Genomic DNA, 17170 nt, shown 5'->3' on the forward strand with positions numbered 1-17170 from the left:
TAAAAAAACAGCAATTAACTCCCAAAAATGAAACTGAAGCAGGGTAGGAATGGAGGCTTACAAACTCAGAAATTCAGTAACTCAGAATAAGCAAAAATTAGTAACCTCAGAATCAGAAATCAGAAGACCAAATAAAAGTACAAAACAAGCAAAATTAAATTGAAGATCGGTGGCAAAGGAGGGATCCAAGTGACGGCAACGGAAGAAGGGAAGTGAGCCGGGCACAGAGGGGATCGAAGACAGGCTTGATGCGCGAGAGAGAGGGATCGACGACGACGAGGACGGAGACACGATTTCAAGGTGGCCGACGACGACGAGGACAGAGGCAGCGACGCCAACTGCGAGAATACCTAGCGACGCGCGGTGAAGCGATCCAGGAGAAGAGAATCGCGACGGCGGGATTCAACGCTGGCTGAGGAGAAGAGTTCGTCGGTGACGGCGGCGCTAGTCGCTGGCTGCTGCTGCTGCTGGCGATCCGGAAGAGAGAGCTGCTAGGGTTTCATGTGGAGATGAGAGAGAGAGAGAGAGAGAGGGGTTGGGTGTGACTAGGTCGTGGGTGTGTGCGAGAGAGGAGGGGGTTTATATATTTTTTATTTTATTTTTTTAAATTGAAAACCGAAAAAAAATCATCCGGTTCAAGCGGTTCACCGGTCCCCCCTCCCCCCTCAATATCCTAGCACGATTTATGTGTTACTATGGTAAGGCACATTAGGCTGGGACGATTTACGTTTTTGTGTTTTTGAACGTAAATCGTCCCAGCCTAACGTGCCTTACCATAGTAACATATAAATTGTGCTAGAGTCTTGAGGAGTGGCTAGTTGCACGTAAATCGTGCTAGGGTGATGAGCTTTAGGGTAAAAAGCGTAACTCATGGTGGCCTAAGATGATTTATATATATTTTGTAACACACATAGGCCAATGCATTTCATGCATAAATCGTCCCAGAGTAGCATGATTCATATATTATTTAAAACACAAAAGTCTAAGCCGATTTATATATTATATGGTTTAAAAAAAATCACGTTTTCAAAATTCATTTAGAGAAATAAAGTAATTTGGTTCTCTTATTAATTTATTTAAATAAAAAATCCTTCTATTAAACCAAGTGTCTTGGACCTTATGTATTCTTTATCAAACATGGTTGCAATGTCACTTTGTAACGGACTTTTTGTATTCTATGTTAATATTTAATTATTTGCTAGTACTTGGTATTTTGTTACGTATTATTAATTGAAAATAATTTAAGAAGGTTTTTAATTCCCTAGATATGATTAGAACATGTATTCTTTTTAATTACTATAAAAATTAAAAAACGAAAAATCGAACCAAAGCAATCTATTACAATTGGTTTGTTTTGGATGATTTCATAAAAAAAGAACCAAATTGCAAACTAAACACCCCTAGTCCCTACATACAAATTTTATACATACTACAAAATCAATAAATGTAACACATAAACAAGAAGGATTACATTTATCTCTACTTTCTACCTATAAATTGGAAGGGCACCCCTACATACAAACTACATACATACTACAAAATCATTTAACATAACACTTAAACAAGAAGGGTTACATTTATCTCTACTTTCTATTTATAAATTGGCAGCGGGTTCTCACACCAACTAGCAAAGAGAGACCGGCACAAAAAACTTCTAGCTAAAAACATGCTATTGCCTCTGCACCATGTCAAATTCAGTTATATCTTGTATTTTCACCTAAAAGTACTCTTGCAAAGATATTAAAAATTTCTGCTCAAGGTGATAGTTCGAAACCTGCCCCCACAAAATCTGTATCTTGATCATCAAGTTTTTGTCTTTTTTGAGCTTCAAGTTTGGTTTGGTTGCCAATAGCATCAGAGATAGTTCTTGTTAACCAAAAACCAGGTTTCTCGAGGGACCGGGCCCGGTCAAGGACCAATGGCTCTCTTAAGGTTACTTCAACACCATCAAAGGTCCACAGTTTCATGGTTGCTTCCCCTTTGAGGCACAGAGAATACCAACCTAAGCCAGCTATCGCTATGTCAATACTGTTGACCTCCCAACTAGTTCCAGATACCTTAATTTCCATTTCTTGCCATGTGCCTAAGTCAGCAGCGCGTTTATTGCCAATGGGAGGCTGAAATAAGATGCAAATAGAAATGAAGTTAGAGCAAAATTAGATATCATGTATTTTAGGGGAAGAGAGAATAGATTATATTTAGTAATCCTCAAATCAGTCTCTAAGTAATTTCTAGACGAACACTTTAACTCCCAACAAATCTTAGTTACCATATCAGTTCTCAACCTTTTGTTTTGTTAGACAACTTAGTCACCCATCCGATTTTGTATAAATCCCTATCATTATTTAATAAGATATAAAAATTCTTTGAACATTGATTTAGGATATTACCCTTGTTTTTGTTACGTTTTTGGACAAAAATGTATTTAAATGCAAATTATATCTACATACATTGATATAAAGAAGGAAATAACGTAATGGATATACTATGCACATGAAATGCTGTTTTATTTCCAAAAGAATTTGATATATAGAATTCGGGATGTTTCCATAGATTATTTGCTTCGTAACTCTAAATTTTTAAATTCTCAAGTGAGACTTTTTTTCATCTTCAAGACTTCAACACACTCTTTTTTGACCCTTTTCCAACTAATTGACTATTATTTTAACCTATCAAGTCCCATTATCAAATCCGATTCCACACTACAAAAAATATGGTAGTTTTCATCCCGTTCCTAACCAAAGGATTGTTTCTGGATTATAAAGTACATTTCTTTGACAAATAAAGTCAAAATGTCTCTACCTTTCCTTTTTATAATCTAACAAAATCAACTGAAAAGTAACATAAAAGAGCAGTTAATCAAATGAAAAACATATTTGAAGCTCAGGTAAAATGCAAATTTAAACCCTAATACTAAAATGATTTATGTAGTCATGTTTAGATTTGTGAAAAAAAAAAATGCTTACCTGCAACCTAACACCAACATGATTACTCCAAACCTCTTCAGCATTTTCTACTTTTCCCATGTGAAGAGAAACATTTGGTGATGCCCAAACTGTCACATATATTGTTTCAATAGAGGCTTTAATAAAGTCAATTCTTGTCAAGCCTCCAATATGCACTGCCTGCCCTACCTATAAGTTAAAACCAGTATGTAAAGTTCCAAACCACATCTTTATTTTTGAAATTTACATACCAACACCAAAGAAATTGCTATCTCAATTTATTAACTGGAGTTTCCATTTATTTGGGAAAATAAAGAAAATAAAACTATTGTCCATGATACCCCTTAATGGATAAACAATGTGCATAAAGGATACATATAATCTACATAATAAAAAAGGCTTAATGACAACTTAGAGAGCATCAATAGCAGTAAGCCATTAAATAACTTGCCTTGATTCTATATGATCGAGGCCGAAGTTCCTTGCGTATCTCAACCATCTTTTGCTCTTCCCTGTTCAATCTCATCGACATTAAATAAGGATGCAGGATCCCTGGAGTGTCAAACATCTTAGTCTTAGCTGACAAAATTCCTCCAATTCTCAAGATCCCAAGTGTTGTCCCAGGAATCGAGGCTTCTGTGAGTTTTATAGTTTTAGCTCCTTGTTTCTTTGAAAATGCATTGATTAGGGTAGACTTCCCTGCATTCTGAGACCCAATCACCCACACACTCCCCCGAGGACCTGCCAATTCCTTTATGAAGGATAACAGATTCCTTATGCCTAAATCCTTTTGAGAACTTACAAGATAAACCGCACTTGGTTTAGGTGCTCCCGCAGCACTTGCTCGGTGTCTAACCCATCTATCCAACCTTGTAGGGGAAACCTCTGATGGAAGGAGATCAATCTTTGTAGCCACAAGAACGAGTTTTAGCAATTTCTTACCCTTCTTCGAGTGATCCTGGATTTTTTCCAATGCCTTAAACAACGATTTTGCTGCCATCCTAGGGAAAGAACTATCAAAATCAACACAATCAACAACCATAACAACAACAGTAGCACTGCCATTGCCAGAATGGTTCATCAACCGAGTGGAAATCAACCTATCGAAATCAAAATCGGGTATCAAATTCTCAGCAGTATGATTTTTCACCTGCCCATAATTCCTCAAAGAATGACACCTGGCGCACACAGTACCATCTTCCTTTACCTTCTGAGCCTCCCTAGTCAGCTTCTTTTTCTCAGCTTTTGATACTTTCTTCTTTCTCTTTCTCTCTAGGACCTCCTCAGTGATGTTACCATACCCAACCCCTGCAGGCACAAAGCCATTTAAATCAGTCTCATCATCCTCTACACCCAACAACTTAGTTTTCCACTCATTAGAATCCCAATTGAAATGATCTGGTAATACCTCAATATCTCCTCCAAGTTCATTTTTAATGCCATCCAGGAACCCAACATCATCATCATCATCATCATCACCATCACCATCAACATCTTCTTCTACACTAACATTATAAAAAACATCATCATCCTCATCTAATAATTCATCTTCCATTTTCACCTTCCTCTGTTGATAGTACCCAGGAAGGTTAGAGTCTTCATCTTGCATGAAGACCCCACAACCAGGGCAAATTGGTCCACGACTCTCATCCGCATCTCTTCCCTCACTCAAAAACGGGTTCTTACCCTCTTTCCTTGATGTGTTTCTTTTCTGTATCATTTGAACAGTGGAGCTGCCGTTTACCGCAAAAGCAATAAGACAAGAAACTTTTCTAGCCCCAACACAATTATCTACACTCCATTAAGTAAAACGTCGCTTCAGTTAAATGAGTATCAAAAATCGAAGAGCATAGTGCGATAAACTAAAACAACATGAAGTGAAGTTCTAGGTTCTTACTTGTGAAATGGCGCAAACTCTTAAGTGCTTGATTAGGTGCATTGTTAAAGAAGGAATGCTTGGACCCAGAAAAACTAAACGGAGCTACAGAGAAGAATATCGCCATGGCTTCCAATCATGAAGCGAAGCAGAGAAAAACATAGGTTCAAGTTCCAGTGCTGAGAGAACGAAAAATAAGAAAAGGATTATAACAACATGAAAAAGAAGAAGAAAGAAGAGTAAAAATATTGGACCCAATTTGGGCTTCGGCTTCTTACTAGGGATGTCAACGGGGCGGGGCGGGGTGGGGGCGAGGGATACCTTCCTGCTCCCCGTCCCGGCCCCGATTCCCAACGTGGGGGTATATTTACCCCATCCCCATTTCCCGCATTCCTCACGGGACCCCATTTGGCATCTACGAAGTTGATAATTTCTATAGAAATTCTAATAAAAAAAATTAAATTGATAAAAAATCACAAAACATTAGAACATACAAAACATCTTGTCTAAGAAATTAATTAAAATTCAAATATCATGTCCAAAAAGATAAAGTAACACACCATATATTTCTCAATAGTTTTAACACAAATTAAATTTCTAAAAATGTCTAACTTCAAATATTCTCCCATTGCCAAAGTACAACTTCCAACATACAACTCCAAGTTCTCTATTAAAATAACAAAATACGTAAATATGACGAGATACATCATAAAAAAAATACTATTTAAAGTATAAAGACTTAATTTCTCTTAATGGATTCCACGCCCCTATATTTGCTTGACTAAAACTCTTTGCTCAACCATAAAGACTTGTAATTTGTCAAGCTTAATATGTGTTCACACATTAGCATCATAAAAATGAATAATAAGCTCCATAAAAAACACAAAGAAAAAGATAAAACGAGAGATGGTGAAGTTGAACAATTACATTAACCTGCAGAATAGATGAAGAATTTATAATACTATCACAATTAAAATTTTTTTTTCCTTAGCACATTACTTTTGGAATTCAATAAGCACACACTCTATATACATTATATGCACCAACTACAAAAGGTTTTTCATTTCTTCACTGCAACAATCATTTTATGGCACCACAAACAACAGATACTAAAACAGATCATTTTTCAGATATAGCTAAAGACCAAACATTTATCATGTGAATACAAATTAAGGAGAAACAACCCTATTGGTTGTCCATCTGAACATACCTAACGAAAATTCTAGCCTTTCTAACCCTTAAAATGCACCAAACTAAATTCAAATCCAAATAAAAATTAATGCATTGTTTGTACACTCAAGACTCCAAAGCTTAAAACTTGAACACGTGCACACAAGCCAAGCCATTACCGACTAAAAAACCTTAGCCACCCAAATAATTTAAAAATAATTTTTACTAGGAGCACAGATTAAAATTTAGACTATTAAAATTTCTTTTGAAAGTTTTTGCTTATTAAATCATTTTTTTAATTAAAAGCTTTTAGTTCCTTAATGCTTATATAGTTATATTCAGGGGAAAACAGGTACACAAAAAAATGCACAAAACAACCACAAGCATGCTGCGGCTGCGGAAAATCAAGCAAGGTTCACAGCACAGGTATGCTGATAATCACCAAGATTCAGAACAAACAAGCACAAAAATTGCAGAATTAACCTTCAGCGCAATAAATTACAGAGAGGGCGAGAGTATCCAACCTGAAGTGGAGAAGGAGGAGGAGGAGGAGGAGAAGGGGCAACCAACGGCTGCGCGGCGATGCTGTCGACGGCAGACTGCGGTCTTATTTCGAGCGGACGATGAGCGGCGACGCAGAGCACGGAGCAGTTGGACGAGGTGGGGGACGGCGCAGCGTACGCGAGCGGAGAGAAGAGCACGGAGCAGCGGCGGAGAGGAGAATGGACGCAGAGGAGAAGAGAATGGACGCCTCGAACTGAGAGAATGACGCGTTGAGCGGTGACGGCACGATGAGCAGGGAGATGGCTGCAGAGAGGTAAGTGGTGAACTGGTAATGGCGCAGCGTGATAAACAAAGGAAGACACAAATGAGGATATACCATCCGAAATGACCAGAAAACCTAGAGTAAATACAAATTTTAAGGGTAATTAAGTAAATGTATAAATTTCAGGAATTAGACCGGCTTTGCTCAGATCCGCGCCTATCTAGGAAAAATTTTGTCCGCCATTACCGTTCTCGCGAAAAAAATTATCCCTCCATTTAGGGCAGCCCTCACAGGAATTTTCGTACCTTAAAAGAATTTTGTCTATAGTTATTAGAATTTAACTGATAATTAATCAGATGTAGATAATAGATTAATGGGATTGCTGGTTTCAATCGTTGAATGACCGATTGATCCGTTTGATTCGATAATAACTAAATAATAATATAAAATAATTTTTTTCTATTTATAATAAATAATTTTATTTATTTTACTTTTATATTTATTTAATGGTTACTTTTAGATTTAAATAATTTTTTAGTCAATTTATATTTATTATATTTTGTAATTTTTTATTATTAATAAATATCATATAACTGTAAATAAAAATTATTTTATAAATAATAAAAATATTTTTTGTTTTTTAATAATCATATATAATTAAAAATATAATTAATTTAAAAATTAATATAAAATAAAAATTAAAATTAAATAAATATGATGACAATTCTTGATTTGAGAGAATATATATAATGATTGGTATATAGAATATTAAAGACAATATTAGTCCGGTGAAAAAGTCATTCTTATATATTATGGAAATGACCTTTTTTTTTTCAGAAAAAATCCTAAACAGTTCATAACAATTATCTCGAAAGACAACGAGGTTCTCAACAAAAAAAAAAAATCTTTTTTAGTCTCTAATTTTTATTTTTATGAGACTGATTGACTCCTCTGTCAATATTTTTTATTGGTATTAACGGAATAAGTCTATATGGCATGTTAAACTGTTGATTTATCCATTAAGAACTTTGGGAGTTTTGTTATCTTTTAAAGATAATTATCAAAATTGTTTACATTAGTTAAATTTAGTGTGTAAAAGTAAGAAATATTAGTGATTTTTATATTGTTGTTAGTGATCAATGTGTCACAGAAGTATATTTTGAAGAACCGGGTTGGATATTCACTCTTTTCTTTTTTTGCCAAAGTTAAGAATGAGACTCGAACCCGCAATCTCTAGGTAAATATGGAAAAATTTTGCAATTTGAGCTATTGCTCATATTGCTAGTATCAACATGAGCAATCAAATGTGTAAAAACATTGTAATTATTCAACTTTCAAGTTTCTAGACTTTAACCATTATTTTCGGGGTGTGTGCTTATTCTTTTTTGTACGCTCACGGTGTCCCAAAAAAGTGTAAGTTTTTGGCAAAGAGCGATGTGTAAATTTACATTTTGTTTGGATGGAAGATGAAAAATGAGAGAAAAGAAAATAAAAGAAAAGAAAATGAAAGGAAAAGTTTGTTTTTATGTTATTTGGATGAAGAGAAAATAGATAAAAAGAAAGTAGGAAAAAATTTTTCTTTTGTTTAGATGGAAGGAAAAGTAAGAAGAGAGAAAATCATAACCAAGTGAAATTACATTAATACCCTTCTTTATATTATATATCAATGTATTTAAATTATTTTTTTAATAAAAAAAGTGATCCCAATTATATTTCAGAATTTTAATGTGTTATCATTATTAACAATAATATTTTTTTGAATTTATCCTTTTCTGTTGTTTTTAATGTCATAAATAAAAATATATATCATTCTTTTTAAATATATACAAATAAATAATTTTCTAAAAGAATAATAAAAACTACTTATACTTTACATCATTAATCTCCTTAATCATATTTAAGAAAAAGTTTCACTAAATTATATTTATAAAATAAAATACTATCAAAAGTGGCTAGCATTTCTTTCTTACTACGTGCGACAAAAAATTATATACAATTTTTATAAACATATAACAAAACGCCAAAAAAATAACGACAACCAGAATTCTAGGAGAGTACTATATATTTTATCACCACACAACACTTTTCAAAAGGATAATTCTTCATGATCAGAGTCATCAGCATACGCCTACTTCCAAAAAATCAATTCTACATAGCTTGAGCCATATGTACCCATCTACTTCAAAAAAATAAAGTTTTTCCGAGTTAAAAATATTAACACATAATCGATTTTTACTTGTATTAAGCAGTGTACTCATTGTTCCCAAACATTTTCAAGTATTATGATTCCTGCATGAACATATACAACAAAGACAAATTAACACAAAGATCAGAGTTGATCATGATAATCTATTTTATCGATATTTTTCTATTCAAAAAACCAATCAATCTCAAAGTATATATACATAAAGTAATTTCCAACCATGTGTTAACATAAATAAAATAGAAAATGATATCTTCTTCAAATACATGAAGATATACCCATACTATACGACAATAAGAAACACATAACCAATTATTAAAAGCAATAACCTCAAATTAACCAAAAATTAAGTGCGTATAAAAGTTATACCTGTAATGATAAATGTTTTTTGAAAGTACCATATCTTCTAAGCAAATACCAACAGTTGTCATGAAATAAAAAAGAGCATCTAATCGCATTTCAGGTGGGATCCCAAAAATTTGGCACTTTTTCTGCTCATTTTCACATAAAAACTGATAACATTGCATCCGATATGAACCTACCAGACCCAATTCAGTCAACATATCCCATACATCTGATTCGCTGTAAAGGCGAGGCCTACTTTGTTGCATAATAGCCAACCCTTTTTCAGTAATTGCAACTTGTCTTTCAATTAATGAGACTTGTTTTTTAGCAACCGAAACTTGCCTCTCAGCCACAAAAGCTTGTCTCTCAGCTGATTCAACATGCCTCTAAACCACGTCATGTAGCTTGCTAGACAGATAACTACCTTCTTTCACAGTATCAGCCATGGTAGTAATTTCCAAAGCAACTTTCTCATATTGTGCCTCCAAAAAATTATTCATAGGAGACTTACGCTTTGTTCCTCACAACGTTGAAGTCCCACCTAATTGATTTGGTTGACTATAAGGAGCACTTGGTGAATCTAAATTAGCATAAAGCATTGGGGTATCATGTCCCATATTAACATCTATGTCAAAAAATCTAATATTTTCAAACGAGTCATTCAAGCAAATGGGATCTCTATCAAGTTGTTGAATTCTTTCTCGTGAAGTAGCAGCCCGTTACCAGTAGCTCTATCAGCTCCGAACAACTCCTTCAAAGTATCATAATGCTTAATTTACATTTTTTTCCATTTTTCTGCATGTGGTTTGTCCTGCATAAAGAAATGTTAAAATTATTTTGTGACTAACTTGGTTATTCGTATAAGTAATAAAAAAGTATATAAGATACCTTAATAAAATCTTGCCACACTTCTTCTTCAGCTTCAAACTTTCTAGTAACAGGATTCCACGCAAATCCACTTAAGTGATAAAATAAGTCCTATGCCTCAGCAAAATAATCTTTCAATGTCTTTATTTTATTCTTGATGGGATTCTTTGTTATGTGCAGGACTATTGCTATGCTCAAAGTCTTCACAACAGTGGCATATGCTTCAGTTGTCCATGAGCTATCGTGTCTATTACCTTTCAATTCTTTTTCTGCTAATGCATTCAGCAGAACTTCATCCATCTCATCAGACCATCTTAAGTTGTCTTTAGAAGGTTGATTAGCTTCTGTTGTTTTATTTCCTCTATTTGACATTATTTAACTTGTAAAAAATTTTCTTAAAAAATCTAATTAAACAATTCTGCCTGTAAAATACATATATATACATATTCATATATATGAAACATATAATCACTCATAAAGTTTGATACACATTCCACATTTTAGTTGCAATATTATCTCGTAGCAATGCTGCATGTCTATATTCCTCATCACGTTATTGATTTGATTGTGATCTATCTATATTACGTTCTTGTAGCGATTCTCGGTCATCCGCATCAATTATAGATTGACCAACATCGACACCCATCAAAAAGTTATGCAGTATACAATATGCCAAAAAAATATCTCATAGTTTCAAATGAATAATAAGGTTCAGTGTCGCCAGCTATAATTGGAAATCTTTTCTTTAAAACTCCGAAATATCTTTCGATGACATTTCGTAATGAAGAATGGCGGTGGTTGAATAGTTCTTTCGAATTTTAGGGCTTATGTACTGAATACTCTTTTAGGTGATACCGAACACCTCTATATGGTGTAAGTATCCTAGGCTTTAGCATAAATCCAGCATCGCCTAGATAAAATTTTTCTACAACAGCTGCATACACAAATTAAAGTATAACATACTGTGTCTATGAATTTGAATTTATGTAGACAACTTTATAAATTACACTATCACATACATTTGAGAATTCGAAGTGGATATTCCTTACTTAGAGCATCTTTTAAAATTCTCGAGTTAGAGGCAGTTCCTTCCCAACCAAACAACACATAAGTGAATTTCATATCAAATCCATAGGCAGCTAACACATTTTGTGTGGGGTGATCTTTTCTTCACGAAAACGAGGGGCTTCCACCCTTGGTACCTTCACAAGACTATGAGTACCATCTATGGCTCTAATGCAGTCCTTTTTTAAAAAGGATATTGACATATTAACATAACAGTTTTATAATTATTTCGTTGACAGTTGCATAAAATTCACCAAGTAAATTAAAAGATTTAATACCTTAAAAAACGGATAGAATCAACTATTATGAAGCACTTCATAAGGAACATCCTCACCAGACGGTTGCTTGAAAAAGTCTCCCTCTAACAATAGAATAGCATGTAGGACGTTGTGAAAGTGACGACTAATTGTCTCCCCTGAGCGGTGAAAGAAGAAAGACATGGTTCTAGTTTTCACATTGTGCCCTATAATATGTAGGAATTTAGCTACTTGCTCTTCAACCGTAGATCAAGTTGAATCCTTTACTCTACCAGTCCTTCTTAACTTTTGACACAACAGTTGAAATGCTTTAGGGCTCATACGTACGACATCTCGGCATTTGTCAGACTTCAGTAACTGTATCATTAACTGAGTACGCCTGTTTTCTCTTTCCAAGTTTTCGTCATTAATTTGTCTAGGCCTATATTGTGATAATAATTCTAAAGTATACAATGTATGCGCCGTAACACATGAAAGAGATGTGACACAAATATGCTGTCTCTTTTCTAACTCTTCCCTGACACGAGTTAAGATTTCTATTGGTTTCGGTTGATATACATCAGTAGAAGTGACTTGATGTACTTGAATTTCTAAGTCATGTATGACGTTCGTTCTATCTTCTAAATTCGCATCTTCGATATTTTCGTTATCCATCTATGAAAATATAATGTCTAGAATGGACATATCGATAGTAAAAGTAAACAAAAAGTAACATATGTTGTTACATTCTAACAATTCATTTGTTGAAGAAAAAAAAACGAAACTAAATGCCGCAAATAAAAATATGGTTTCACCTTACGCAATATAAACATACCTTGTTATGAGACACTTATCTCCAACTCTTAAATGCCAAACTCAATTCCAAAGCTCACTATCATAAACAATAAACATACACTGTAAATCACATGGTATATTAATTATTGCATTGATTTATCACCAAAATTAAGTGGACTTAGCTACCAACAACACTTAATAATTTAGACGATAAAAAATTAAGTTAACCAAAGCAGGATTTAATATAGTTTGTAAAAAAAAAATGGGTTCAAGATACGTTGAACAAATGCTTTGTAAGTGCACCAGGAAATAACCCCTCTGCCTTACAGAAATGGAATATGAATCTGTACCACAGGAAAGCGTTCTTAGTGGTCGCACCACTAAATATCTGACTGCCTCAATGCAGCAGATGAACATATAGATATCTATAGGGTTGCCTTAATGCAACAAATGACCTTTCAACAGGTCCTTTGCTCTTTATCATATTACTCTTTTCTCTTTGTCTCTTTATTCTGCTCTGTTTATTCTTTTATCATGTGGTGCAAATGCAAGTTTGTCATTTATTATTGGGGAGACCTTGGTAGTTCGACCGTCGAGCATTTCATGATGGTCACACGAATCGGTTCTCCTTTAATTTTAATGGTCGTAAGATCACTCTTGCTCCTTTATCACCTAAGGAGGTTTACCATGACTATTTGAAGCTTCAACGGGATACCAAGGGAAAATGGGAAGTGAGATCACAGAAAAATCTGAAAGAAAAAAGGCTATGAGAGAAAAAAATATAGCAAAAGGCCCAAAGGTGAGTTAAAAGAAAGAAAAGAGTACATGTCTTGAAAATAGTGCGGCTACAAAGAAAAATGAGAGAGTTGAGAGCAAATTGTGTTTTTTTGCAAAAGAGAGAGATTTAAAGAGTGTTTTAATAGCAAGACAGCTTTGTTTATGGTTCGGTTTAGTGATACTTTATTTTCTGACACTGAACTTAACCTAAATTTGCCAAATAGCTTTGTCTTTTTGTTGTAGGAATTTGCATATGTCTTTCCTATTGACGTGCCACGTGGTTTGCCTCCATTACGAGGGATTGAGCATCAAATTGATTTTATTCCTGGTGCTAGTATTCCTAATAGACCAGCCTATAGGAGTAACCTTGAAGAGACAAAACAGCTTTAAAGGCAAGTGGAGGAGTTATTAGCCAAAGATCACATCAGGGAGTGTATGAGCCCATGTGTTGTATAATAAACCACTATTTTATATTTTATCTTGTGTTTAATTGAATGGTTTCATCAAGTCTTCACCCACTTATTCATACTAATTGCATGATTTTACATTTTCCTTCCTAGTATTGTTTATGGTTGAAAACTTGCTTCCTAGAGATCATTAATTAGTATATTTTAATTCTCCTTTATACCATTCGATGTCGTGATCCGTGTGTTAAGTGTTTCAGCCTTTATAGGGCAGGAATGGCTTAGAGAATAGAGAGGAAGCTTGCAAAAATGGAAGGAACACAAGAAACTAAGGAGATAACCAGCGAACACTAAAACTAAGGAGATAACCAGCGAACACTAACGCGCGCGCATAGCTCACGTGAGCGCGCGGAATGGAGAAAAACGCAGCGACGCGAGCGCGTGCTTGACGCGTACGCGTGGATTGGAGTCTGCACGAATGACGCGAACGCGTGGACGACGCGTACACGTGACAAGGAAAATCTCTGAATGACGCGAATGCGTGGACGACGCGTACGCGTGACCTACGTGATCTGCAGAAATAACAGAAAATGCTAGGGGCGATTTCGGGCCGCGTTTTGACCCAGTTTTCGGCCCAGAAACACAGAATAAAGCCAGGGAACACGCAGAGACTCAAAAACATATTAGATACACATCAATACACATTCACATATTCACATTAGGATAGTTTTTAGGTTTTTAGATCTGAATTTAGAGAGGATTACTTTCCCTCTAGATTCTCTTTACATTCATAGTTAATTAGCTTATGCTTTTGGATATTGAAGAAGTCATTACCTCCGTTGAAGACATTATTCTAGTTTGTTTACTTTGTCCCTTATTCTTCCATATCCTTATTTATTTTATTTAGAGTTCTAATTAGATTATTTTTATAGATTGTTGATAAAAAAGGATTACTTTTACTTTTAATTAATTTTAAGTCTCTATTTTATTTTAATTAATTTATTATGTCTTCTTATATTTTTCTGAGTATTATATCCATGTCAATGGAGTAGAATTCCCAACTTGACATGGGGTTGATTAAGAGGAGACACTTGAGTTGGAAGGCTTAAGTGTTGGTTAAATTGGAAGTTATTGGCTAGTTCTGTATTTACTAACACTAGACCTTCCCAAGGGAAAGGACTAGGATTTGCGAATAAGGATTATCTCAATCACTTGACTTTCCTTTATTTAGTAAGGGTTAACTAAGTGAAAACAACAATCTTTTTTATACTACACTTAAGAGATCCCAACAAGGATAGAACTTCCAATTAATCATTCCCCCAGTCAAGGCTTTTTATTAGAATATTAATAACCATTCTTAGTTTATTGCTTTAATTTATAATTATTTAATTACTCATTATCCAAACTCAAACTCTCTTGAAAATTCCTGATTAATAAGTTAGCACCCTTTCCTGAAACTCGTTGGGAGATGACCTGGGACTCATACTCCCAGTATTTTTATTTCTAAATTTCATGACAACTTTTTTAAATTGACAAGGCGGATCTTAGATGGTTAAGAACTATACTCTCAACGCATTCTCTATATTGATTTCTTAATTAGCCGACTTCTGCCCTCACGTCAGTTTTTGGCGCCGTTGCCGGGGAGTTGCAATTGTGTGCTAAATTATTAATTAGTGTACATATTTTATTTTATTTGCATATTTTATTTTTATTTTTACCATGAGCTATATATTTCTTTCATTGAATGACGTGTTCACTACTTGATTCGAGCTTAGCCGCGTTTGATCCTGAAATTGAAAAAACTCTTTCACGCATTAGGCGAGCTCGACGCAGGATAGCCTCTGAGGGTGGTGAAGTGATTGTTATCGATTCACCAGTCTCATCTGAGGGCGAATCTGAACCGCCATCTGAGAGCAAAACATGCTCCTTTACTTCTGATTCAGTTAATTCACGTGCAGATAGCATGGCAGCACCTAGGAGGATTACTCTCCAGGAGGCTGGAGTCCCAGATTTTACACTGCAGCCGTATCAAGTGTATCATCCAACTCTGGCTGCAGATTTTGAACTGAAAACTGTACTAATCAACTTGATGTCCAAGTTTCATGGCTTACCTGCTCAAGAGCCTATCAAGTACTTAAGGGAATTCTAGACAGCCTGTTCTACTGTTAGGCGTAATGGTGCAGATAAAATTTCTATTCTGTTAACCGCCTTCCCATTTTCTCTTGAGGGAAAGGCGAGGGAGTGGTACTACTCCCAACCTGAAGCGACTGTTACCAATTGGGATACGCTCAGGAGAGAATTTTTAGAAAAATACTTCCCAGCTGAAGTTATAGATAGACTGAGAAAAGAGATCTCCTGTATTGTTCAAGGAGAATCAGAGACTCTTTATGAGTACTGGGAGCACTTTAAAAACCTTCTAAACGCATGCCCCATCACATGATCGACAGACTGGTGTTAATCAGCTACTTCACACAAGGCATGAAGCCCTAGGATAAAACTACACTGGATGGTGCTAGTAATGGTTCTATGAAAAAGTACAAGACCGCAGATGAAGCATGGCAACTGATCAGTGACTTAGCTGAGTCCACTAGGAATCACAGGCACAGGCACAGCCACTCAAAAGCTGTTGCAGAGGTTTCCTCTAGCATTGAGACTACCGCTCTTACACAGAGTATATGTGAGATGACCAACCTACTGAAGCAAATGCACTGGAACCAACAACAACAAGCTCAGCCTTACCCACCACAACAGAGCCAACAGTTAGTCCCACAGAGAGTATGTGAAATCTGTGCTGATTATAGTCATTATACTGATAAATGTCCGCAGCTCCAACAATAAGACAACACTGTGGCAGCTACTCATAACTTCTATGACCGCCTGAATCAAGGATACAATCAACAAGGCGACAATTACAACTAAGGTGGAAACTATAACCAAGGATGGCAGGACAACTCCAACCAAGGTTGGAGGGATAATTCCAACCATGGCTGGAGAGACAACTATAACAGAGGAGGCAGATATAACAATGGAAACCAGAGGTGAAATAACAACAACAGATAGCAGAATCAGAACCAGCCTTACAGAGCACCTCACCTAAGACAATCTCAAGGATCCCAGCATAACCAACAACAAGTTCCTCAGATCACCTACCCTAATTCCTCATCAAATGACGAGATGCTTCGTTCTTTTGCACAAGGACAACAAGACATGCAGACACAGCTGAACTCTACTTTAAATGGTCTGAATGCCACTTTACAAGCTCTCGCCTCTAGGATAGATTCATTACCTAATTCCACTAACCAACCTTTAACCTCCAGTGGAATTCCTTCTTAACCCCTACCTAATCCCAAAGATGGCATCAATGCCATCACCTTGAGGTTCGAAACCACACTGCAAGAAAGAAACCATGAGGAGCCAAGCCCACAAGTACACGCCCCAGCTGAGGATGTGATAAAAGTAGAAGATGCTGAAGAAGAAGAGGACATACAAGACATAGTTGAAGAAGAAGCAGTTAAACCAAGGAATGGATAACCAAAGGAAGCTGAAGCTGTACAAGACGCCATTCCTATCCCATTTCCACACCTTGCAAAGAAATCCAGAAAACAGATGGAACTTGATCCCAAAATGGTAGAAATATTCAAAAAGGTTGAGGTAACTGTTCCCCTTTTTGATGTCATTCAGTAGGTACCTAAATACGCAAAGTTTCTAAAGTATTTATGCA

The 17170-nt window shown here is 35.5% G+C and overlaps 1 protein-coding gene across 2 annotated transcripts; it reads right to left on the reverse strand.

Moving 5' to 3' along the window:
- Positions 1-1320: 1320 nt before the first annotated feature.
- On the reverse strand, positions 1321-7034 carry LOC112782824 (GTP-binding protein BRASSINAZOLE INSENSITIVE PALE GREEN 2, chloroplastic). 2 transcript variants are annotated; one of them, XM_025825432.3, is made up of 5 exons: positions 6516-7034; positions 4843-5000; positions 3397-4736; positions 2967-3134; positions 1321-2117 (listed from the first exon to the last, which is right to left on the reverse strand). In XM_025825432.3, the coding sequence occupies exons 2-5, from the start codon at positions 4946-4948 to the stop codon at positions 1755-1757; spliced, it is 1977 nt and encodes a 658-aa protein (XP_025681217.1). In that variant the 5' UTR covers positions 4949-5000; positions 6516-7034; the 3' UTR covers positions 1321-1754. The 2 variants fall into 2 exon arrangements, with proteins under 2 accessions (XP_025681217.1, XP_025681219.1); XM_025825434.2 differs by having other exon boundaries at positions 3397-4741; positions 6516-6881.
- Between the last annotated feature and the right edge of the window lie 10136 nt (positions 7035-17170).

This window comes from Arachis hypogaea, chromosome 20 (genome assembly GCF_003086295.3).
Source record: "Arachis hypogaea cultivar Tifrunner chromosome 20, arahy.Tifrunner.gnm2.J5K5, whole genome shotgun sequence".
NCBI classification, from domain to species: domain Eukaryota; kingdom Viridiplantae; phylum Streptophyta; class Magnoliopsida; order Fabales; family Fabaceae; genus Arachis; species Arachis hypogaea.